The sequence below is a fragment of the Rhinopithecus roxellana genome, chromosome 8 (genome assembly GCF_007565055.1).
Source record: "Rhinopithecus roxellana isolate Shanxi Qingling chromosome 8, ASM756505v1, whole genome shotgun sequence".
In the NCBI taxonomy this organism is placed as follows: domain Eukaryota; kingdom Metazoa; phylum Chordata; class Mammalia; order Primates; family Cercopithecidae; genus Rhinopithecus; species Rhinopithecus roxellana.
In genome coordinates, this window is record NC_044556.1 from 50,055,355 (window position 1) to 50,081,161 (window position 25,807).

General features: G+C 39.1%; 1 protein-coding gene across 4 annotated transcripts in view; it reads right to left on the reverse strand.

The window, feature by feature from the left end:
- Positions 1–25,011, reverse strand: part of GPR89A (G protein-coupled receptor 89A) — a 76,163-nt gene extending 51,152 nt beyond the window's left edge. For 3 of the 4 annotated variants that reach the window (XR_004058702.1, XM_030935507.1, XM_010374461.2), the window contains exons 1-7: positions 24,796–25,011; positions 16,589–16,648; positions 14,464–14,567; positions 9,317–9,423; positions 8,763–8,864; positions 1,334–1,454; positions 420–500 (exon numbers count right to left, since the gene is read on the reverse strand). Coding sequence is in view for 3 of the 4 variants with exons in the window: in XM_030935507.1 (XP_030791367.1) it covers positions 420–500; positions 1,334–1,454; positions 8,763–8,864; positions 9,317–9,423; positions 14,464–14,567; positions 16,589–16,648; positions 24,796–24,837 (617 nt within the window). In the remaining variant the exon portion in view is untranslated. Of the gene's footprint in view, positions 1–419; positions 501–1,333; positions 1,455–8,762; positions 8,885–9,316; positions 9,424–14,463; positions 14,568–16,588; positions 16,649–24,795 lie in introns of all 4 variants that reach the window. The other variant, XM_030935508.1, reaches the window with a different exon arrangement.
- Positions 25,012–25,807: the final 796 nt, after the last annotated feature.

Sequence of the window (25,807 nt, forward strand, 5' to 3'; positions counted from 1 at the left end):
CAATTTACAATTTAAAAAATTAAACAAATTTTAATTTATCTAAGGAGAATGATCTAAATTCAAGAAATGAGATTGAATTTGAGAATTTTCTTTCACACAAAACACTAAATCTTTTTAAAAAATTTTTTAATATTTTTAATTCTATTATTATTGTTATTTTAAAGGGATGGGGTCTCACTATGTTACCCAGGCTAATCCTGAACTTCTGGGCTCAAGTGATGCTCCCGTCTTGGCCTCCCAAAGTGCTGGGATCACAGGTGTGAGCCACTGTGTTCAGCCAACACTAAATCTTTGATAGTACTTTACCTTATAATAAAAATGAACAAGATAAAATTCCCTGCCAGCACCAATTCATAGTCAAATTTTCTTGTTGAGAAATTGTAACAGAGTCCAGATGTTTTACAGTGTTGATATCTTACCTTTTCTTTTTGCTTATGATCATATCCATGGTTTGGAGCAGTCGCCGTTCCAGGGCTAGAATATCTGTGTCAGTCACATTCCTACAAAAAGCACAAACTGCTAGCAAAATGTTTTGGGGTCCCACTCTTGGGCATGATACAGGGTATCTGGAGAGACACACAGACTTCAACTTTACCCACTACTTTTTTCTAGAAAATAATAAAATGACCATAATAAACTAAAATGCTTTTGCTCTCATTTCTTATAGCTAACCCTCTGGGATCTCAGGGAAATGGAATTTACCCAGCTCTCTTACAGTTTTTCTTAGCTTTGATCCAGTGACATTTATATATATACATATATATATATTTAAATATTTTTATTTTATTTTTTATTATACTTTAAGTTCTGGGATACATGTGTAAAACGTGCAGGTTTGTTACATAGGTATACACGTGCCATGGTGGTTTGCTGCACCCATCAACCCGTCATTTATTTATGAAAGAGTCTTGCTCTGTCACCAAGGCTGGAGTGCAGTGGCGTGATCTCAGCTCAGTGACATTTAGGATGTATGTTTAAGCACACTATTAACTTTGTATTGTCTTCTACTAGGAACTAAACTGCTGAAGTTGGGGTTGGTTTATACTGCTGGTCACTAGAAATGTGCCTTTAAAAAGTGGGAGGGGAGTGTCAGATTGAAATTTGCCATTCAAAATATAAATGAATGTAGGACAAATAGCAAAGGCAAGCAGTACAAGTGATAAGACTTATTTAGAAAGATTTCCAGGTCAATGCCCATAGGGACAGAGGAAGAGAAGAATAAAAAGACAGTGTCATAGATCTAATATATAATCTTAAAGATGGTGGCATAATATGACATATATATTCAAGAAGTAATGGGGCAAAAAAGAAAGGATGCAAAGCGCTCTGTTACCTGAGGAAGTAAGACATGTAAGTGTATGGGCAGTTGACAGCACCAAATCCAGAAAGGAGGGCCATGAGAGTCACTCCAATCACACCAACCCGGCTGATGAGCTGTTCTATGGATAAGATCCCTAAAAACATCAAGGCACATTAATGCCAGGCAACACAGATAAAATGGCTCTCATCTGTACTGCAAAAGGAAACATTACTGAAAACATTAACCATTACACATAACTAACTCATACAAGCCAACTTTTAATTATTAATGTGTAGATGATAAGAGTATAATAAATATACTAAATATAGTACATAGAGTATAATATATATAGTATATAAATATAGATAATAAATAGAGTATAGTAAATATACTAAAAGTTTACAGATTTTCCTCTTGTCCTATATGCTTCAGAGTGATCTCTTTTATTGGGTGATAACAGTAAAATAATAACAACAATAATTATAAATAACAATCATTGACTGTTTACTCTTGGTAGCATGAATGCTAACAAAGCAAAGTACTTTTAGTAAAAGCATCGGCAAAAAAAACTAGAAAAGTAAATCTGCTGGAAAAGTATAAATAGCAGGAAATATTTGGTGCTAGTTATCTTTGATATATATGTATTTCCCCTAAGGTGATACTCTTTTGCTTTTGTCTTATTCTTTTTTGCATCCAATAAACACAGAATTCATCTAATAAATGAGCTACACTTATAGATGAATGAGTAATTCAAAGGCAAACACATCATTTTTAGATTATAAATTGTATCCTAATTATCAATTGTTTCACATCACTTGAGAATGCTGAAAATCAACTTAGCAGTGAAAATAAATACTGCCGGTTGATGTATTTGGGATAAATGAGAGAAAGCAATGCTGAAGAATAACTCAGTAAGTTTGCCGTTGCAGAAAAAGAATGGTTTTAATTGGTTTTCACTTTTATTTCTAGGATAGAATTCACTTCAGCCATCCACTCCTATGGTCAAATGCCAGAGCTATAATTCAGGAATTCTGTCAGCTTCAAAACTGAAAATTCCAATATTCCTTTTCTGACTACTGGCCTCCCTTCCTAGTCTTCGAGTTCTCTTTCTCCTTTATTTCCACTACACTCGTTTTAGAGGTCAGTGCACTGCTTCTCCATTCTTCACCTAGCTTGGACTCCAGGCTTGCTGGCTTCAAATTCTCTCACCAGGAGCCTCAATCTCCTAATATCTTCCTTCTGAGGCGCTAATCCTACAAATTCCCAACTCTGGATCAGTCTAACACTCTGCCTTCCCTGTGCCCATGTTTTGCTGCCTAAAATTGCTAGAATGCATACTGATTTTGGAGCCATTACAAATGTATGGTCTCCGGTCCTAAGAGAGCTCTCATACTACTGACTAATCCTTATCTTGCCCTTGGTCAGCCATCTCTCTCCATTGTCTTTGGCAGTTACTCTTTATTTTTCCTACCTTTGTCCTTCTCCTTTGCCAATGTCCTTATTATAAAAGACATAAGCTATTAGACATAAACTACCTTCACTCTACACTATGGTCATGAATTTTCTCCTGGTTGCAAAATTCAACATTTTCCAATTCTTCTTTTATTGGCTCTTTTATAACATTGAATATACATCTGCAATCATCCTCCCAGCTTGTCTCCTTCAGAACAAAGTAGCATCCAAAGCTGACTTCTCCACTTGTGCTTCTGATCTTCTCTGGGCCCTGGGAACTGTCTCATCCTTTTATGTGAGTTCTGGGATATTGCTGGTGATAATCTTGGTGCTATTTGTTTTTGGTTTTCTGTCATGGGGGTAAGTGAAGCCAGCTTGCCCCTACCCCACCATCTTGGAACTAGAAGTCACCATACTTTTGATTGTATTCAATCCCTTCCACCTCTTTCAGAGTCTTGTTCCATCATCTGTCTCCTCTCTCTTGTATATTCAATATTTCCTTCTTTGCTAGTTCTTTCTCTTTAGTTTCAAGTCTCTTTTCTAAGAGAAATTCTGTTCTTGGCTTTGAGTTTACCTGTAGTTACCAATCCCCATCTATTTCCTCCTTAATAGCCAGGCTTCTTAAAAGAAGTTTATAGTTATTGTCACCTTTTCTTTACCTCCAGTTCATTCCTTAACTGACTGCAATCCAGCTTTCTTCCCATTCTTCTACATTGAATGAAATCACTTTCACTAATAATTGTAATGGCAATATAATAGGTAATATGCATCAAGCACATGCTATGACTAGGCACTGTTCTAAGCACTTCACGTGTTCTAATTCATTTAACCCTCATAACAATCCTACGAGGTAGATATTATTGAAAACTTAATTTTACATATGAAGAAATGGAGGCACAAAGAGGTTAAGTAACTTAGTCAAGGCCACAGAGATAAAAGGGGCAGAGTCAGGTTTCAAGTGCAGTCTAGCTCCAGAGTCTAGGCTTTAATCACTACAATACTTTGGTAATAAGTTTTTTCCTGGTTGCAAAATTCAACATTTTCCAATCCTTGTTTTATTGGCTCTTTTATGACACTGAATCATTTTTGTTTAAAATTATTTTATATTCTTGGCTTCCACAACACCATTTCCCAAGGATTACCCTTTTACTTCTCTAATTGCTTTTTCTCGGTCACTTCTTGCTCTGTATGGACCAGAGTTCTCTCTTTCCCTTCAGTATACACAGTTTTTGGTTGGGTGATCTCACCAACTTCCCCAGCTTCACCTAATGGCATTTAGTTGATGATTTCTAGTTGTTTAGATTCCTGGAGTCATCTCTATGAGGACTGATACATGTATACTTTTTCCCTAAGCTCCTGATTTGTACATCCAATTGCTTATTTAACATCACCTGGATATGCATAGGTAACTCAAATTCAGCATATACCAAACTAAAATTATCTTTCCCCTCAACTTGTTCCTTCTTCTGCATTATCTGTCTTAGAAAATGACATAATCACCATAATAATAAAATCTATACACTATACGATTACTCTCCATTCTATCTCTCGCCTTTCCTTGAATACACCAAGGTCTTTCTGCCTCAGGGCTTTATACGATGTCTCTTGTGCCTTCTTGGTGGGTCTTCCTTTGGTCTTGTCCTTTAAATCTCAGCTTAAATATCGCTGTCTCAGAAAGGGTGGATCTAACTACTTATACTACATTATCTGCATTTTTCTCTATCACAGCAACCTGTTCACTCCTTGATGACAAAGATCACAATTGGCAATCATTTATTTATATATTTACCTCTTTACTGTCTAGTTCCACCCACAAGACTGTAAATTTCAGGGGGGCAGAAACCAAGTTTGTTTTGTTTGTGGTTTATTTCCAGTGCTTAATTTATACAAAGTAGATGCTCAATAAATATTTGTGTAATGCTCAATAAACGAAGCAATCCTCACCTAAATTCTGTTGATTCTACTTGCTATATACCTCTTGAATTTGCAACCCCTTTACAAGAAGACATCATGTCTTATTGATCTTTGTTTTCCTTACTGCCTGGCACATAGAAGGTGTTCAACAAATGTTTGTTGACTATAATATCACTCAATAACATAAAAAATCCAAGGGATTAATATGGGTTATTAAATATGAAAAAATGAAAAAATTCCCCCCTCTACCTTTATTCCTTTTAACATGGTGTCTTTGTCCTTTTATTACATATCTTTTTATGGTTTAAAGTACTTTGTAGATACTATTTACTTAATCTTAGCATTTCTATGAAGTAGGAGTCAGTCATCATTATCCTCATTTACCAGTTAATACATGGAAAGTCAGATGAATAAGGAGACTAGCAGAAGACCATTTCACCTTTGCCACCTGCTCACACAGATTCCTTACAGTCTTTTGTAATCTCTCTGACTCTTTCCCACTAAAGACATTCCAAGGTTCAGGCACCACACAAGAAGTACTTTTATGGAATTTTTTTTTTTTTTTTTTTGAGTCTCGCTCTGTTGCCGAGGCTGCAGGGCAGTGGCATGATCTCAGCTCATTGCAACCTCAGCCTCCTGGGTTCAAGCAATTCTTGTGTCTCCAGCCTCCGGGGAGTAGCTGGGATTACAGGCATGCGTCACCATGCCTGGCTAATTTTTGTATTTCTAGTAGGGACGGGGTTTTGCCGTGTTGGCCAGGCTGGTCTCTAACTCTTGGCCTCAAGTGATCTCCCTGCCTTGGCCTCCCAAAGTATTGGGATTATAGGGGTGAGCCAACCTGCCCAGCCCATTTTTTGGGTGGTCTCCACAGCAATAAACAACTACAGTGGTTGTTGGGACAGTCCTGGAAAAGCTCTAGGAAGGTAGTGTAAGGCTGGTTGCTTCTCAGCTACCATCTAAACTTTCCTTCCTCCTTACTTATCTTAGAGGGTTAAATAAATTAAGATACCTGAACATTCAGTCATAAAACTGTAATGCCTATTGGAGTACAATGGAAAGAAGAAAGCTGAAACTGTCTCCCTAGCTTTCTCCCTCAGTGTCCTTTTCAGGGTCATCCCACAGAATTTAGAAAAAGGGGTGGATGAAAGGACAATAGATACAATGGCCTTCATCTTCCCTTTGGTGTGTCCTGGCCGCACTGGTCATGTGAGCTGAATGCACACAGAAGAAAGCTGGAGAAAGGTGTCAGAGTCAGGTCTTTGTATTGCATGTGAGCCTGTGTTTGCCATGTCAGCAGCCCTGGGGGCCTTTTGTAACTCTTCTCTCTGACTTCTACCATCACAGATAAATGTGCCTGTCTGTGGGTTTCTTTGAAACAGGTTTATATGAGAACTATACTGCCAGGACTCTTTAGTGCAAGTCTTTCCTTTCGTTGACCATTGACATAGGCATGCTGATCACATTAGCGTTTCCTAAATTCCTATCCAGAGTGTTAAAGTAGTAAACTCATTTACCACTTTGGAGAGACTCAATTTTCTTCCATTCACTGATTCAAAGAACATGTATTAAAACACTTGTTGTGTGTTAGGTTCCACACTAGGGCACGAGGGATACAAAGACAAATAACATGTAGTTTTCTGATCTCAGGGAGCCCACAGGTTGATGAGGAAGTTGGAAAAGGAAACATGAAATTTTAAGTTTTATAGATGATATAGATACCTTGAGTTGGGAGCAATTAATATCTCCTAATGATGGCCAGGAAAATCTTCCTAAAGGAATTGACAAGAGTTGAATCTAGAAAGGATAAATAGGCATTTTCTAGGTAGACAGGGTTGGTGAAGGATTGTCCAGGCTGATAGAACAGCTCTAGAAACTTGAGGCTGGGTGTGGTGGCTCACACTTGTGAGCACTTTGGGAGGCCAAGGTGGGTCGATCCCCTGAGCTCAGTTCAAGACCATCCTGAGCAATGTGGAGAAACTCCATCTCTACAAAAAAATACAAAACTTAGCTGGGTGTGGTGGCATTCGCCCGTAGTCCCCGTTACTCAGGAGGCTGAGGTGGGAGGATCACTTGAGCCTGGGAGACAGAGGTTGCAGTGAGCCAAGATCATGCCACTGCACTCCAGCCTGGGTAAGAGTGAGACCTATCTCAAAAAGAAAATAAATAAATAAACTTGAAATAACTTCACAGGACTGGAGAATGCAACATGTATAGAGAGCAGTAGCCAGGCCATAAAAGGTCTCATACGCTACCTAAGAGTTTGAATGTTTTTGGTAGGCTGGTGTTATGTTAAGTTTTCTGGCCTTTAACATTATTTGAAATCTTGAAACAGTTATTCTTATTTTAAAAATACACGACTATTTATTTGGTATTGCATATGCTTTTCAAAACTGCGTATCTCCTCTGATCTTACTGCAGGAGAGTCTCATAACCTCTCTCTCCTGAAATTCCTGCTATAGGCAATGAGTATACGTGGAAGGGTGTGTGGGAGGTATGACAGATTCTATAATAGACACTGGCTCATTCAACATTAATTCCAATATCCTTTTCTAGCATTTGTTTTGGTACTACAGAGTTTAGAAAGCCAAACACTCCTTCTCAGACTTCCTTGAGGCTAAGGTTCTAAATGTTACCTAGGTTTCACCAAAAAACCAGGCCCATGTGAGGCCTCAGAGGCAGAAATGAACAATGTAAGAGTGGTGATAGCACTTAGGAGCTCAAATAGCTGGGACTGAGGTCCCTGATGTCATAGACCCTGAGTGGCATGTGATGACTTCAGTGAGGTTTTCTAGCTTAGTATTGTGGCATAGTTGGGTATTTCTCTTCACCATACAGCAGTTAAGGTTTGCATTCCTGCTTTCCTAGAAAGTCTATAAATTGCCTGACACTGTATAATTAATCACTTTCTGCTTTAAATTAGTTACAGTAGATTCTGTTTTCTGCAATAAGAACCCTGATAATAGATATGGCAGGATGGTGAATGAACAGGTATAAATATATTTTTAAAAAGGTTCTAGCATGAAAGCTGCAGTATATTTATTACAGATGGGCTCTCTAATCTTTTTAAGATAGATTCATACATACTTCTGAAATAGTTCTGGAAGGACTTGTTAGCTGAGGTACTTTGTTCATTGATTTTAACTTAAAAATTAGGGCTCTGCCAAATCTCGTTTTAAAATAAACTTTTTTTGGCTGGGCACGGTGGCTCAAGCCTGTAATCCCAGCACTTTGGGAGGCCGAGATGGGTGGATCACGAGGTCAGGAGATCGAGACCATCCTGGCTAACACGGTGAAACCCCGTCTCTACTAAAAAAAAATACAAAAAACTAACCGGGCGAGGTGGCGGGCGCCTGTAGTCCCAGCTACTCAGGAGGCTGAGGCAGGAGAATGGCGTAAACCCGGGAGGCAGAGCTTGCAGTGAGCTGAGATCCAGCCACTGCACTCCAGCCTGGGCGACAGAGCTAGACTCCATCTCAAAAAAAAAAAAAAATTAAAAAAAAAAAAATAAACTTTTTTTGTTAGAGGGGAGACACCGATTATTGGAAAGCTTTTCTTTATCTACTAATTGTGGGCATTTTATGTCACCTTTCCCCAAATACGTATGCTTCCCTAATGTATCTTTATCATCACTTAAACAGTGGCCATTTACCTTTTGGGTCACAGACCCCTTTGGAAATCTGATAAAAGTTTATTGATACCTTACTTCCAAATACACATACAAATATATTCCTGTAGTCCCATATACAATATGAGTTAGACACCGTTCTCTTTCCTTATACCCTTTAAGTAAGTATATTCAGTAAAGGAAGGTCAAAAATTCCTACTTCAGAATGATAGAAGTGAGTTCCAAAACCAGCATTAGTTATCTCTTAGAATAAAGGAGAAAATGTGGTTCAAAATCAGACATTTTTCAGAGAAATAGCTTGCTATCCTCCTCAAAATCAGAAAATTTTTTTCCCAATCCCAAGAACCTATGAATTAATAAATTATTTCCCCAAATAAATTTTTCCCCAAGAAATTTAATTAAATGTTTTTGAAATCAGAAAATTAAACAAAGCTTCTCCCTCCCTTCCTCTGCCCTCCCATATATACTCACCATGTTTTGGGCTGAGAATGGGAAAGGGATCTCCTAGTTTCCAGAAGAAATACATAAAGGTCAGCCATAAGAGACAGGAAAAAAGCAGTCGTTGTTTATGCACTGAGACAGAGGAGACAAAACTGTTAGGAAAAACAGATATAGGTTAAAGAGCTTGCTCTATTTAAAAATATAAGATAATGCTAATTAATATTTGGCTGCTAATTCACTTGGCAAATGAGTGATGAACAGTATAATTTTTGGTGAAAGCATCCTTACCATTGTAAGAGAAATTTAGCTGAATTTAAGATGTGGGATGAATTAAAGGAGACATTATTAATAGGTAGAAAAATAAAGTTGTGGCAGAACAAATAACCTAATCATTCACTCAATATTTACTTTGTGCCAATTCATTCAATATTTATTTTATATTTATTTTTAAGATGTTATGTGTGAGGTGTCCTCAAATAGTGGTAGCTACTGAAAGTTAATGTAGAAATGAAGCTATTCACAATCTAAGTCCCCTCAAATACTCATCTCAATCTATGTGCTGACTGAGAGGGCAAAATACTTACATAGTCGGATGTTGCTCACAATAAAATAGCCAATGTAAAAAGGCACCATGAAAACCAGGATCAGCAGAATTACACACAGGTTCATTTTCCAGTGAAAATAACGTGAGCTGAAATAAATATCAAAGACTGTCACTACGAGGGAGAGAGGGCAGCAACTTTCTTTCTCTTTAGTCTTCCAAAGGGTCTTTTGCTCTTTGGACTCAATATTGAATATATCCTATCTAATCAGCCTACTAGACTCTTATAATCTACTCATTTGTAGAGATTAAAAAACACAAATTTTTGAAAGGTATATATGACCATCTTAACCTCTGAAGAATTTCATATATTAAAATAAGAATGTTTATGTTTTTGATCTATTCATAGGCAACATATACCACTAACATGTATCAACATAAGACATTGCTGGTAGAATGACTATTGTTTTACTCTCCCCTAGGAATCTTATTCCAATGTAAGAATTAAAGGAAAATAAATATTAACAGTAATAAATGCTATAAAGGCTCAAAAATATTTCTTTTGTACTCTTGAAATAAACACCTGATTTGCATGAATTACATTTATTAATTTATAAGATGTATTTTATTAAAACTTTTTGTTAGCACTTTTTATAAGTTTTAATGAGATATAATTTACCCATTTAAAGTGTACAATTCAATGGTTTTCATATACTCAGAGTTGGGCAACCATCACCTCAATCAATTTTAGAACATTTTCATTAGGCCATAAAGAAATCCTGTACCCATTAGCAGTCACTCCCTGTTTCTCCCTAACCTCCTCAGCTCTAGGAAACCACCAATATACTTTCTGTTTCTAGGAAACCACCAATATGTAATCTTTTATGACTGGCTTCTTTTACTTACCATAATGTTTGCAAGGTTCATCCATGTTGTAGTATCTATCAATAATTCCTTTTATGGTTGAACAATATTCATCCCATTATATGGATATATTATATTTTGTTTCTGGATTCATTAATTGAAGACATTGGGTTTTTGGCTATTACAAATAGAGATGCTATGAATGTGTGTGTATACATTTTGGTGTGGATGTATGTTTTCATTTCTCTTTAGGTAAAAATGGAGTGGAATTGTTGGGTCATATGATAAATCTATATTTAATCTTTTGAGGCACTCCCACTGTTTCCCGATGTGGCTGCATCATTTTACATTTTCCTCAGGAGCGTATGAGAGTTCCAATTTCTCCTCAGCCTCGCCAACACTTGTTATTGTCTGTTTTTTTTTTTTGTTATTAGCCATTTTAGTGTGTGAGAAGTGGTATCTCACTGTGGTTTTGATTTGCATTTCCTTGATGGCTAACGGTACTGGGCATCTATTTATATGTGCTTACTGGCCATTTGTAGATCTTTGGAGAAATGCCTATTCAGATCCTTTATTCATTTTTTAATTGTACTATATTATTAAACTGTAAGAATTCTTGATGTATTTTAGATACGAGTCCCAGTCCATTATCAGATAGGTAATTTATAAAAATTTTTTCTTGTTCTTGGAATGTTTGTTCACTTTCTTGATGGTGTCCTTTGTATTTACCGATTTTAAATTTACTTAGGCCTTGTTTCAAAAAAGGTATAAGTGGTTAAATGGCTTACAAAGATAAATAAAATACAGGATGATGAAATGAACTATAAGGAAATATGAACAACAATGGTAACAGATAGGTAAAATATTGGGCTAAGCCTGATGGCTATTATAAAATAGAATTCTAGAAACTTGCTATGGGTAGGTCATAAATTTAGCTTTAAGTTTTCTAATGGTCAATGTGAAATAAAAAATTTGATCAGTTAGATAAAATCATTGTGTCTGCAAGAAAATAACAAATTAGGCCGGGCACGGTGGCTCAAGCCTGTAATCCCAGCACTTTGGGAGGCCGAGGCGGGCGGATCACAAGGTCAGGAGATCGAGACCATCCTGGCTAACACGGTGAAACCCCGTCTCTACTAAAAAAATACAAAAAACTAGCCGGGCGAGGTGGCGGGCGCCTGTAGTCCCAGCTACTCGGGAGGCTGAGGCAGGAGAATGGCGTAAACCCGGAAGGCGGAGTTTGCAGTGAGCTGAGATCTGGCCACTGCACTCTAGCCTGGGTGACAGAGCGAGACTCCTTCTCAAAAAAAAAAAAAAAAAAAAGAAAATAACAAATTAATTTCTCAAAAGAAGCATAATTATCATTTATTGTTACTGAATTGTTACTAAGATTACAATGAAATTTCTTCAAAGACTTCATAAAGGAGAAAATGCAAAGGCAATTAACAGTGTCATCAACAACATCCTTTCAAGAGAAATATCAGTTTCAGAGGGCTGTTTCTTACTGTTCCTTCCTTAGTACAGATGGCAGGCAACACAAAACAAACAGCCATTCAGTAAAAGCTACCCTACAGGGAGTGAACACCATTTAGACTAGATACGTTGACAGTTTTTCGCTCCTCCAGGTTAACCTACTTTAGAGCATTTAGAGAAGGAAATAAGGTGGACATCCTCCAGGCAATCCTACATAGTATTTCAGCTGAGTTTCTGAAAGATTTTGGGAGGCAGTGGGTTTGAAATAACAAGTGCAACTTTAATTGGCAGTACGGACTGCCCCCTTTTTTTTCCCCCCCCGAGACGGAGTCTCGCTCTGTCGCCCAGGCTGGAGTGCAGTGGCGCAATCTCCATTCACTGCAAGCTCCGCCTCCGGGGTTCATGCCATTCTCCTGCCTCAGCCTCCCGAGTAGCCGGAACTACAGGCGCCCGCCACCGCGCCCGGCTAATTTTTGTATTTTCAGTAGAGACGGGGTTTCACCGTGTTAGCCAGGGTGGTCTCGATCTCCTGACCTCGTGATCCACCCGTCTCGGCCTCCCAAAGTGCTGGGATTACAGGCGTGAGCCACCACGCCCGGCAGGGCTGCCTATTAAAAGTGAAGCACATGTTTTAACTAATCTTTTGAGCTGAGAGCAAAGTGATATTCTCTTGAAAAAATTAAGGATCCCAACAAGATTACATATTTGGATAGAAAGTCATACAATCTCTGCTCAAAGGCGAGTCAAAGGAATATTCTGGCCAAGATTCTCTTTTCAAAACGATTCTGAGTCCAGTCAATGGACAGTTATACTACATCATCAAGGTTCACATTTGTGTTCCATAATTGGGTGAAACACTAGCATGAAAAAACAGGTATAACTGAAGACATGTCTCAGACTGAACAAACCCAATCCTCTACATAACACACAAAGAAGAATCAGATTTCAGCAATGCTACTTCTTATCCTCTTTAACTAACTAAGAAATTTAAGAAATATACACTACAGTATGACTGATGTTTCTTACTATATGGGTTATTAACTATAAGTTAAAAGTTGGGGGACATCATCTACCAAAAACAGAAACTATAGCTTTAGAATAACTGAATCCTCTGTATCTATATTTAGATGAGTAGTTGGCAAACTATGGCCTGGCAGCCACCTGCTTTTACAAATTAAGTTTTATTAGAGCATGGTCATGCTCGTTTGTTTATATATTGCCTATGACTACTTTCGCTCTACAACAGCAGGGCTGAGTAGTTGCAATAGAAACCTTCTGGTCCACAGAAGCCTAAAATATTTACTATCTGTCCCTTTACAGAAGAAAGTCTGCCAACCCCTGCTTAAATAGCAGTGAAAGATGCAAGTTGTGATAATAAAATTTAATAACCATTATGTAAAATAATACTTGTCTATTCTCTATAGTCAAAGGATCTATATCTAGCTCATCCAAAAAAAGGTTTGGATTAATAAAGTTTAAAAGTAGGAGAATCAGAACATATTTCTATTTTACCATAATACATGTTATTCATTGTTCTATCAAGAGACCATTATTATCAACTCTGATTCTGTCTCACTCTTTTTTCCTAAGAGATGGGTCTCACTGTCTTGTCCAGTGATCACAGCTCACAGCACATTCTCAAACTCCTGGGCTCAAGGGATCCTCCTGCTTCAGCATCTAGTGTAGCTGGGACTATAGGTGTATACTACTACACTCTGCTAATTTTTTTTAAATTTTTTTGTAGAAAGTATACATATGTAACAAACCTGCACGTTATGCACATGTACCCTAGAACTTAAAGTATAATAAAAAATAAAAAAGAAAAAAAAATTTTTTTTTTGTAGAGACAGGGCCTCACTTTGTTGCCCAGGCTGGCCTTGAACCTCTGCACTTAAGTGATCCTCCTGCCTCAGCCTCCCAAAGTGCTGGGATTATAGGCGTAAGCCACTGTGTCTAGCCCCTCTCTCTTTTTTTAACCTTTCAATGTTTTGTGATTAACCATTTGTACAGTAAGTTTTTCTTTTTAATTCAAATTTTGTTTTCAACTCTGATTATTAAAGGATTTGAGAGTACAGTCTCTCTACCAGTTTCAAGTGTCAGTGGTCTATAATGAACTTATCTTGGCGCTGAGTCCTGACTTTAGAGTGAAAGACTACTTTACTCTTAAAGGTTTTTCCAGATAGTGATTAAAAAGTACAACAAAGTCTGCATAGCATAGCTGAACCCTACATATAAATGCCACTAAAAAAAATTCTCAAGCTTGCAGATTAACAAGCAAGAAATATTTCAGATAGACTATCTAATAAACTAACAGGTCTATTATTCGGAAGGGAGTAAAGAGTTACTTTTAAAAAGTGTTTTAAGAAACACTTTAAATTCAAACAAACTTGACCATGACTGTAAAATCAATAAAAGTTAACTAAGTTAAGTAAGAACTGGAGTTCAGTCTTCAGAGAGATTGTTAAGTATCTCTGAGGAACTCTAATCTTTTCAGGTAGAGATTTTCAATCGGCAGAGCAATGTGAAGGGCTGTTACTGGGATTCAGTCAGCGAGCAGTCCCAGAAAAATAAAGCTTCTAGGAGTGAAGCCTAGTCTGCGGCTTCACAGCCTCACTTCAATGAGTTCTTCGGAGTTAATGGTCAGATCTTTTTTTTCCTGGTTTCTCATAATCTTTGTCAAACCAGCTATTAGATGGCTGTGACCCATATCTGCTGTGATCATTGTAGTTACTGAGACTAAATTATTAACACAGTGGTTTTTTTTTTATCTGCTATGAGATCCAGATAGCTTTTCCACCGTAAAGAATGTAACACAGAACCCTTCAAGAGGAGTTATTCAGTACTCTTACTCACCTGCTATTCAATACTCCTAAGATTTCAAAGATGATGAGCTCAAACATGGTGCAAGAAAATGCAAATGTCACAGAGAAGATCACCTGTACAACATACTGACGTATCTGTTAAAAGCCAAATAGAAATTAGAAGTTATTTCCGAGTTTAAAAACTGAACTGATAACCTCCTTCTCGTTATAAGTCAGAAAACTTATTTTGAGGAAATTCTCAAGTCACTGGAAGTAAGGCCACAACAGCAACTTGCCTGGAGCTAAAGAAAAAGATCAAAGTAGGTGGCACTTCTGAATCATGAGTCACTATTACCAGCATCCTCTTGTGGATGAAGAATTTTGAGGACAAGAAGATGAAGTGACAGGGTCATAGGCAGCACTTAGAATTCCTGATGCACACTGACAAAAAACTGACAGATTCATATATAATGGTTAATGTTTAAAGGGTTCTTCAACACTCTGCAGATCCTGGATCAGTTCTGGAACCTCCCTTGGGAGGCCTTAAAGTACTGGGCAGAAGAAAATCTCCAGAATTCCAGGCTCTTTCAGACAATAAACTCCCAGAGAAAGTTTAATGGAGAACATCCTAGAAACGACCCAATGTAGACTATAACCCCTGATCTTATTACTAATTAGGAAAACTAACTAGGAAATGTCCAGTCTAGGATGGTGATCTTCTGAATCCAAAGCTTAAGATAAAAACACCAGCTTTGTGTTGCAGGAAGTCAGGGACCCCGAATGGAGGGACTGGCTGAAGCTGTGGCAGAAGAACATAAATTGTGAAGATTTCATGGGCATTTATTAGTTCCCAAAATTAGGACTTTTATAATTTCTTACACCTGTGTTTACTGCACTCTCCGAATATAAATTGTGAAGATTTCATGGACATTTATTAGTTCTCCAAATTAATACTTTTATAATTTCTTCCGCCTGTCTTAATCTCTTAATCCCGTCATCTTCGTAAGCTGAGGATGTATGTCACCTCAGGACCCTGTGATGATTGCGTTAACTGTACAAATTGTTTGTAAAACATGTGTGTTTGAACAATACGAAATCAGTGCACTCTGAAAAAGAACAGAAGAGCGATTTTCAGGGAACAAGGAAAGATAACCATAAGGTCTGACTGCCTGCGGGGTCGGGCAGAATACAGCCATATTTTTCTTCTTGCAGAAAGCAGGTAGGAGAAATATCGCTGAATTCTTTTCCCAGCAAGGAATAATCTTGGGGAAGGAATGCATACCTAGGGGGAGGTTTATGAAGGCCGCTCCAGGAAGTCTGTCTTATGCGGTTGAGATAGGACTGAAATACGCCTTGGTCTCCTGCAGTGCCCTCCGGCTTACTAGGATTTAGAAATTCCAGCCTGGTAAATTCTAGTCAGACCAGTTGTCAGGTCTCGAACCCTGTTTCCTGTTAAGATGTTTATCTAGACAATGCGTGCACAGTGGGACACAGACCCTCATCAGTAATTCTAATTTTTGCCTCTGCCTTGTGATCTTTTATTGCGTCTGAAGCACTGATCTCTGTGACCCACTCCCTATTCATACACCCCCTCCCCTTTTGAAATCCCTAATAAAAACGTGCTGGTTTTGCAGCTCAGGGTCGCCGTCACAGTCCTACCAATATGTGATGGCACCCCCAGGGGCCCACCTGTAAAATTTCTCTCTTTGTACTCTTTCTCTTTATTTCTGAGACTGGCCGACACTTAGGGAAAACAGAAAGAACCTATGTTGAAATATAGGGGGCTGGTTCCCCTGATAGCCTTGGGATTTTGGTATTAACTTAGAATATAAGACTGGCAATTCAGGGCCAGATAGACACATGAAAGGGAACATTTGTGAGACATTATGAATTAAATTCTCTCCTGCAGAATAACTATTTGCTATTGGTGCATATCCTGATATGACTAAGGCATAACATTCCTTTCTCCTAACTTCTGGGCTATATTTGGCTTGCCTTTTTTCCCCCCTTTTAAATCAATTAAGCCTAATTATATTCTACAATCTAATAGTTATATAGTACCTATTTGGTAAAAGCTTCCTATCTTGGAAATGAACATAATGTTTCTTTAATGGAGACATTTTTCTTGTCAATCTAAATTCACATAGTGTAAGTATAACAAAATTATTTCTTCTCACCTCATAGTCTTTAAACAATTGGCGCATGAAGAAAAGCCACCCAAATCCAAAAAATAGTATCTGGAAGAGAAAGAAGATAGAATGTCAATATATATTTTCTTTTGAGAAATGTGTTACAGAAACTCTTTTATGATAAAAGGTCTGCTAACTAGATGGTTAACTTATTTCAGGGATTAAAGATAAGATCTACTCTTACAAGACCTACTTATTAAAGCTTATGACATTGGAAATAAATGTTTAAATGTTCTTGGATGTTTTAAGTTATACATGTTACAGAGTATGCTTCAAGACAAAAATGGAAGTACATATTTTCCCATAATCTTATGATAATAATTACATGAGCCAGAGAAGTTCGCAAATAGAAAAGGAGTCAGTGGCCAGGTGTGGTGGCTCACACTTGTAATCCCAGCACTTTGGGAGGATAAGGTGGGCAGATCACCTGAGACCAGGAGCTCGAGACCAGTCTGGCCAACATGGCGAAGCCCCGTCTGTACTGAAAATACAAAAATTAGATGGGTGTGGACACCTGTAATCTCAGCTGCTCCCGGAGGCTGAGGCATGAGAATCCCTCGAATCTGGGAGGCAGAAGTTGCAGATAGCCAGTATCGTGCCACTGCATTACAGCCTGGGTGATAGAGTGAGACTCGGCCTCAAAAAAAAAAAAAAGAAAAGGAGTCAAAGTGAGACTTGCTTCTTATGGATGATCCCTGATTGCAAGTATTTTAAAAAAATACCAGCCTGGCCAACATGGTGAAAATCCATCTCTACAAAAAAACACACACACATAAAAATGAGCTGGGGGTGGTGGGGTGTGCCTGTAGTCTCAGCCACCTGGGAGGCAAAGGTGGGAAGATCACCTGAGCCTAGGAAGTTGAGGCTGCAGTGAGCCATGACTGCACCACTGTGCTCCAGCCTGGGCAACAGAGTGAGACCCTGTCTCAAAAAATAAATAAAAATAAATCAATTTAAAAAACAAAAACTTCACGGGAAAGGAGTTGAGACCAAAAGTAGACGAGCAGTAGAAAGCCTAATGTGTTTTATATCTGTTTCCTTCAGAGAGTTTTCTTAGCTTCTCCACCATCCTGCCTAATCTACATCAAGTGGTTTTCATCTCAGTGTAAAGCTGAGAGATTGCAGGATCCCTCTTTTGTCAGTTTTGTTTCAAACTGGCAGAGACCGTAGCCACATGACAGCTGACAAAGCTGGTCTGTAGTAAACAGAACTTTCTATACATAGACACGCACTGACACGACTAATCTTTTCTTCTTAAACTGGCTAGGACCTTTATGAAGAAAATGATTTTATGTCTTCCTAGGGACTACTTTACTGAGCAAGTGTAAACTCAGTAGTTTAGCACAGACTACTTTAGCTTCTTATCATGCCCCTGCTGCCTAGCAAACTCATGTGTTCAGCCCCCTGGAACTTCCTTTGGTTCTTTAGACCCATATTCTTTCACATCAAGACCTCTGTAAATGTCCTCTGACAGGAAATTCTCTCCAGCCCTCTCCCAGTTATGCTATTTACTCCCTCTGGAAGGCCCTCTCTGCCCTCCCAAACACAGATAAATTGCTCTTTTTATATAATCTTATTCTACATTGTACTTCCCTCATCAAAGTGCTTACCATATGGTTTTGTAATGCCTGATTTAAATATTTTTTGACATCAGATTATAAGCTCTATGAGGACAAAAACCATGTTTGTCTTGTAATCTTTGTATCCTTGGCATCCAGCACAAAGCCTGGTATGTAGCAGACTCTCCATAAGTGCTTGCTGAATGGCTAAGTGGTCTACATAAAAGATGGTTTATTCTTCAGCATTCAATCTTAAATTTTCTGTAATAACTCCTATGTGCTATGCTAGGTGCTGAGGATATAAAGATGAGTAGGACGGTTACTACCCTCTACAAGCTCACAACATAGTGAAGACACTACATAAATAACTATAACATAATATGGACGTGCAATGATAGAAATACATACACGATATTGTAAAACAATATGAAAGAGGGAGACCAAACCAATCTGTAGGGGCTTAGGACAGATTTTCTGGAGAAGATAATGCTTGAGCTGAAGGATGTTTTAATTTGCGGTTACAACGTGATATTGTGTGCAAATTTTGGGATTATGTGCATTTTTCTAGAGTGGTTGAAGGTATTCATCACACACTCAAAGGTTTCCACCACCCCTAACATATTAAAAACCACCCTCTCAAAGGATGAATAAGAATCAAGCAGGGAGGTTGGACACAGTGGCTCACTCCTGTAATCCCAGTACTTTGGGAGGCCAAGGTGGGTGGATCGCTTGAGCCCAGGAGTTCAAGAACAGCTTGGGTAACATGGTGAAACCCCATCTCTACAAAAAATACAAAAATTAGCTAGGTGTGGTGGTGCGTGCCTGTAGTTCCAGCTTATGGGGAGGCTGAGGTGGAAGGGTCACTTGAGTCTGGCAGGTGGAGGCTACAGTGAGCCGTGAGCACGTCACTGCATTCCAGCCTGGGTGATAGAGCGAAACCCTGTCTCAGAACAAAACAAATGAACAAAAAACGAATCAGGTAGGGTAAAAACAGGTGGTAGGGGTAGGAGGAGAGGGCTTTCCAGATAGCAAAGGGCATGAGTAAAGGCACAGAGTGAAAAGCACGGTATATGCCAGGAACTACACATGGTTTGGAGATGCCAGAAGATGAAATTCAAAGAAGGAAGAGGTTAAAAATGAGGCTAGATAAGAGGAGTGGATGTCCAACCACTGAGAGCTTTGAAGGCCACCCTAAGATTATAGTCTGTAGGTGGTGAGGGTTATTTAAGCAGGGAAATGGCATGGTCTGATTTGTTTTATATTATAGAGAGCAGTATGGTGGCTGTGTGGAAGACACATTTGAAGGAAATAACATTGTAGGAAGAGAAACATCATAGAAATGTGTTATGGGAGTTCAGATGAAAGATGATAAAGCCCTGAATTAAGACATTTGGTGACAGAAGAGGAGACGACAGATTTGAGAACTATTTAGAAGGTAAAATCAGCAGGGAGAAGTCAAGGATGACTAATTTGGAATACAGGATGAATAGTGAAGCTACCCAATTTATATTAAGAATATTGGAGAAAGAAGAGGTTTAGGAAAGAGGGCAGAGGATGGGGAAAATGATGACCTCATTTTGAACACACTAAGGGCCTGAGGGACAGCCAGCAAGATGGGTCAAGATATCCAGCAAGCACCTGAATAAAAGACAGATTGTGAAGGCAGGTCTAAGATATACTTATGAGTTGAAACCACCAAAGTACACGAGATCACCCGGGAACAGTATCTACAGTAAGGAGAGCAATGTGCCAAGAAGAAAACACTAGAGGATAAGGAACACAGTTTGCATGGTGAGGTAGGGGCAAGAACCAGAGTGTAGCAGGTCAGAATGAATGGGAGCTAAAGCAGTGGGGATAGTAAATGCAAATTACTCTAGGGAGGGCCAGGAATGAGAAAAAAAGAAAACACTAGATAATAGGCTAGAGAAGAATGTGGAATAAAGGGACAGTTTATTGGCCAAGGGGAAAGAAAGCAGTCAAGTAAGGAGAAAAAGATGAGATGGATGATGGAATGCTAGAGGATGAACTGATACTATTAATTTATTTTTATTATTAGGTAACTTTTATTGAGCATTTACTATATTCCAGGCTCTCTAAGTAGTACTTAGCATTATAATCTTATAGAAATCATTAAAAACCCAGCAAGGTAGGTTTGATTGTCCTATTTTCACAGAGAAAGATGAGGTTTAGAGAAGTTAATCAATTTATAGTAAGTGTCAGAATCAAGATTGAACTCAAGCCTGTCTGACTCCAAAATCTGTGCTTTTTTTTTTTTAATATTATGTTTTCAGCTCTTATTGAGTCTGTCTGTTTAGAAAATCTGTGCTTTTAACCACTTCAAAATAAGCTACTCTAAGATCAAAGGTAGGGAGAATGGCCTTAAACCGGAGTATGGGAACCCCATTTTCTGAAATGGGAGGAAAGGAGGTGAGAATGGTTGTGAACACAGATAACCTTTTAGATTATGCAGAAAGTATTCATAGTAGGAGATCATACCTTTTGGCTTCACTTTTGTTGAGTAAGTACGAGGCAAGGTTATCTGCTAAGAGTAAGACAGGTGAGTATAGAAAAGGCAGCTTTGAGGAGAGTGACAAAGATTCAGACAAACTTTGAGGGAAATAAAACAAGTAGCTGATTAAGGTCAAGAAAAGGAATAATTCAGTGAGCTGAGGGTTAAACTCATGGTGTTGGCAAACTACACAGCTGTGTGATTTTCTACAGTAGCCTTCAGGCCTCTGTATTAGTGGCAGATAAACTATAGCAATGATCCAAGTGTGGACTTTTATATATATATATATGAAGGTAAATGAACAAGTGGGTGTAAGAAAGTAAGTTGGATCCAAGCATCTAGATCAAGTAGAAAAGGAAAGGGTCAAACAGATTAGGAGAAAATGTCCAGGATATCCTGTGGCTATTATAAAGAATTACCAGTGGAGACAGATGTAAATTCAGAGTTTAGAAACCATATTTATATGACTTATGAAGCCACAACTGAAGATAGAGAAGTTGGGCAGTTAGGAATGAGAGTAGTATGTATAGTGGAAATGGATGATTAAAAAAAAAAATCACCAAGATTGCTGTGAAATGGAACTTTAGACAAGGAAAAGAAAACAAGCAAAAATTTTAAGATATATGGTGGGGAGGGGAATGGAAGAAAAGAGAAACAGATACATACCTTTAATATTTTATTGTGGCCTCCTTTCACATTGACAAAGAAAGTGTAAAAAGACTTTCAGAACAAAATTATGTCTTTTGCACCAACACAGATGCACCTAGGGGCCATCATCCTAAACAAATTAATGCAAGAACAGAAAACCAAATACCCCATGTTCTCACTTCTAAGTGGGAGCTAAATATTGGGTACTCACCAACATAAAGATGGCAAAAAACGAAACTGGAGACTACCTGGGGGCAGGGGAGGGGAGAAAGTGGAAGAACTGAAAAACTATTGAGTACTATGCACCTGGTACCTGGGTGACAGAATCATTTGTATACCAAGCCTCAGCTCCCACAATATACCCAGCACAAATACCAAATCTACAATAAAATAAAAGTTGAAAAAAAAAAAAGACTTTTAAACTACACACATACACAAAAGTAGCTGGAGAATTCATTTACATCCAAGATAAACACAAATTCTGGCAAGATTATAGAGGATCCAAAAAGAATGCAGAAGCAAAATGCAATTTCAAATAGCTTTGCAAATAAAATGGAAGGCGCATAGCTTCTTATTAAAAACGAGACTTAATACTTTCAGAATTGTACAGAGTAAAATCTTGACTTTAGGACTTAAGAGTGTACTCTGGAACTGATAAGTCTTAATGACTGTATAGAGGGCTCAAAACATGAGTTAGATCATAGTTGCTTTTATAAAAGTGACTTCTGGGTTGAAAATTAGCTACTGTTTAAAAAAAATGGCCATCAGCAGGATAGTTATTAAAGAATTAACTATAAAAGACACCTTTCTTGGATCATTTATTCACCCTTTTAATCATCTAACAAGTATTTATTAGTGCCTAATATGTGCCAGGTCCAAAGGATAGAACGGCAAACAAGAGAGCATGAATGCTACTCTCAAGGAGTTTATAACCTACGGAGGAGATAAACCAGTAATTACAAAACAATGTGACTGTGTTGTTACAGGGGAAGTAGGTGAAGGGTACTATGGCAGTATGTATAGGGACATCTAGTCCAGTCTAGGGGAAGCTTCTTGGATGTTCAAGTTGAGATCTGAAGGCTGAAAGGGGAGGGATATGAGGAAAAGGCCCAGAAAGAGAAAACACACTGTGTGGAAATCTGGAGGCACCACAGCATGGCCAGGTTAGGGAACTAAAAGAAGTTCAGGAAGTCTAAAGAATAAAATGGTGAAAGCCATAGCTGAAGAGAGAAGAGCCAGGGTCCCATCAATAAGGGACCTGATAAGAGCGAGGGTCCCATCCATAATGGACCTGAAAAGCCACGTAAAGGAGTGTGAACTTCATCCTGTGGCGCGGTGAGCAAGATTCAATATGTGACCTCTGATTTCAGATTTCATTTCAAATAAACCTTTCAGTTAATACAACACAGAAAAAATGAGGGGGGAGGGGCACAGGGGGCAATGGTGGTGTTTCCAAGGTAACCACACCTCTCTAGAGAAGTGCTTTTTATTAAATAAATATTCACTACAACTCTACTATGTGCCCGCAACTGATCTAGATGCTGGTGAATAAAGGAGAGAACAAGAAAGACAGTGTCTTGGACTTCATGGACAGATAACAAACACATGAACATACAAATGAACTATAGCAATAAATGCCAAGAAGAAAATAAAACATGGAAATGAGGAAGAAGGCAGCCGAAATGGAAAGCCACTTTGGCTGTGGGCAGGGTGTCAGGTAAAACCTTCCTAAAGTGACATTTTTACTAATGCCGAAATGATGATAAAGTAGCCACATAAATATTTGAACAGAGAACATTCCATGCAAAGGAATCTTTGGGTCTTTCTTCCACATTAGTTTAACAATTAATTACTGCATATGGATATATGTGTGAAGTAAAAGTCTATGATTACAAGGCATACGAAATTAGAAAGCCACTTCCTTGGTTCAACGTATCAATTATATCCACGCTAAAAATCTTAGAGGCTGCAATGCAAAGCCAATTTTCTACTGACATTCTTATCTTTATTATAAGTGAAAAGAAAAGCTAATTAAATATTGCTATTTTTCTCAAATTGGTACTAGGGTTAAAAATAACCCTAAGTTGTCACCAAGGGCACTAGGTAGTCTTAGAAAGGTTTTAAGCAGAAGAATTACATGTCCAGGTTTTTTAACAATACATTTGAATACTATGCAGTCAATAAAAACAATTATGAAAACTATAGAAAAGGTGGTAAATTTAAAAAATTAAAAAAAAAAAGATTGCATTAGAGTGGTAGGATCATGGATGGCTTTTCCTTCTTTCTTATCTTCTTAAATATTGTAAAAGTTTTTGAACAGAAAAGGACAATGCTCCGCTCTACGGAGACGAGTATTAGGATGAAGCAATACAAAAATTGAATCAAAGAACAAAAATTTAGTTCACTTTAAGCTCCAAAAGGTAACTGTTTCTGTTACTTGCCGTTTGAGAGAAAGAACAAGTAAAAACAACCAAAAAAAAAAATTCTTCAAATTATTGGAAAGACGAGGGGAAAAAGGTAAATATGTAGTCTGAGCTTCACAAATATTAACAGTTGGCCAACAATTATTTATTGAATGCCTGCACTTGAAAGTGGGGATACAGCTATGAACAAGGCAGGATTTCAAAAAACGAAATCATAAACACATACATAAATAATGCCAGTGCTATGATAAATGCTAGGAAGAAACAATAATTAACAATGGATTACATGGTAAAAGCAAGAGGCTCACTAGACGAAGCTTCTATTGAGCACAGACAATGTCTTATATGTTTGTACGCTCAGAGCTTTATATAACGGTCGATAAATGTTTGTTGACTGTACAAACAAATGAAGGTGACCAATGGAGAAGAAAGGAGGGTCAGACAAACATCCGAAAAAGGTGGGTAAGTAAGCAGAGGATAAAGGATGAGGTGTCAGTGCAAACACGAAACCTCATACTTTTAAGCATACGTATAACCTTATATTGACACTTTGAAGCAGCAAATTTCTCCACACCTGGATGCAGGATTTGACATCTAACAGCAAAGCCTACACTGACGTGTCCTCAGTATCCAGCCCTGATTGGCGCGCCGCACACCCGGTGCCCGGAACCACACAGGCTTCCCCAGCCCAGGGTCAGCAGCGCAGCCCGGAAGCTTCGAGGAGCTTCGAGGAGCTCTGAGGACCGCCGCCTTAGGTGGCGGCGCCGGCTCTTAGCGTGGAGGCCGGCGGACCCCTTCCAAAAGTGGACCGAAATTCCAGGGACGGATGCCGGGTGGGGCCGCGGACGGCCGCAGGCCAGCCTCCTGACAGCCGGGGTAGAGGGAACCGGAGGCAGCAAATCGCACACCCTCTTCGTGCTCTGGGTCCCGGAGTAACTGGCGCAGGCCGCTTGAGAGAGAAGTGAGACCCCGCACCAGCCCGCACCGCGGAGGACCCGAGAGGGCGATTCGGGAAAGGGAAGCGGACGGGTGTCGGGGCGGGAGGCAGTGACTCACCTGGGAGGTAATCATGATGCTGGAGTCGATCAGGAAACTCATGGCGAAGTGTAAGGAGTGCTCCTGCCTCCACTTCACACTCCCCGAGGCCACGGCACGCTGGGGCCACAGGCCCCCTTACACAGTCCGTCTTCTCCCTGGTGCCGCAGCCGGGACTGCGGCGCTCCAGCCCGACGCCATCAAGCTGCGCCCCAGCCAGCCAATCAGCGGCTACATCCAGAGCCCCGCCTCGGGCTCGGCGTGGGTGGGGCAGACGCCAGGCTCCAGCCACTGAGGCCCCAGGAGCGGGGCTTGTTAGGGGTGATACTAAAAGCATGCAGTGCAAGGTAACTTTAACATTTCGGAGGCTGAAGGAGGTAGGGCCTGAGACCTAAGTGGCAATTCTGTTTTGTAAAGATCATAAGATAATAGTAATTATAGTAAGTCAGGCATTGTGTCCTAAATGTTATAACTTTTACTTGACTCGGCAAATATGACTGCACAAAGTGAGGAAAGACTGGAAAGTCAGACGAGACGTTAACAAATATAACTAACCAAATACATTTCTGTGACAACAACGAAAAGCACACCGTCTGTAGCAATTTAGTGATAATATTGTACTGCATATCAGTCAGGCCACAGGTGGAGTACTGCACTCCGTGTACCACTCTTTTAAGAGATTTTACAGGCCGGGCGCAGTAGCTCATCTCGGCACTTGGGGGAGGCCGAGGCGGGGGGATCACCTGAGGTCGGAAGTTCGAGACTAACCTGACTAACATGGAGAAACCCCGTCTGTACTAAAAATACAAAATTAGCCGGGAGTGGTGGCGCATGCCTGTAATCCCAGCTACTAGGTTGGCTGAGGCAGGAGAATCGCTTGAGCCCGGGAGGCGGAGGTTGCGGTAAGTCGAGATCGCACCATTGCACTCCAGCCTGGACAACAAGAGCGAAACTCCGTCTCAAAAAAAAAAAAAAAAAAAAAGAAAGAAAAGAAAAGAAAAAAGAGACATATTGGAGCTCGCTCAAATGTGAG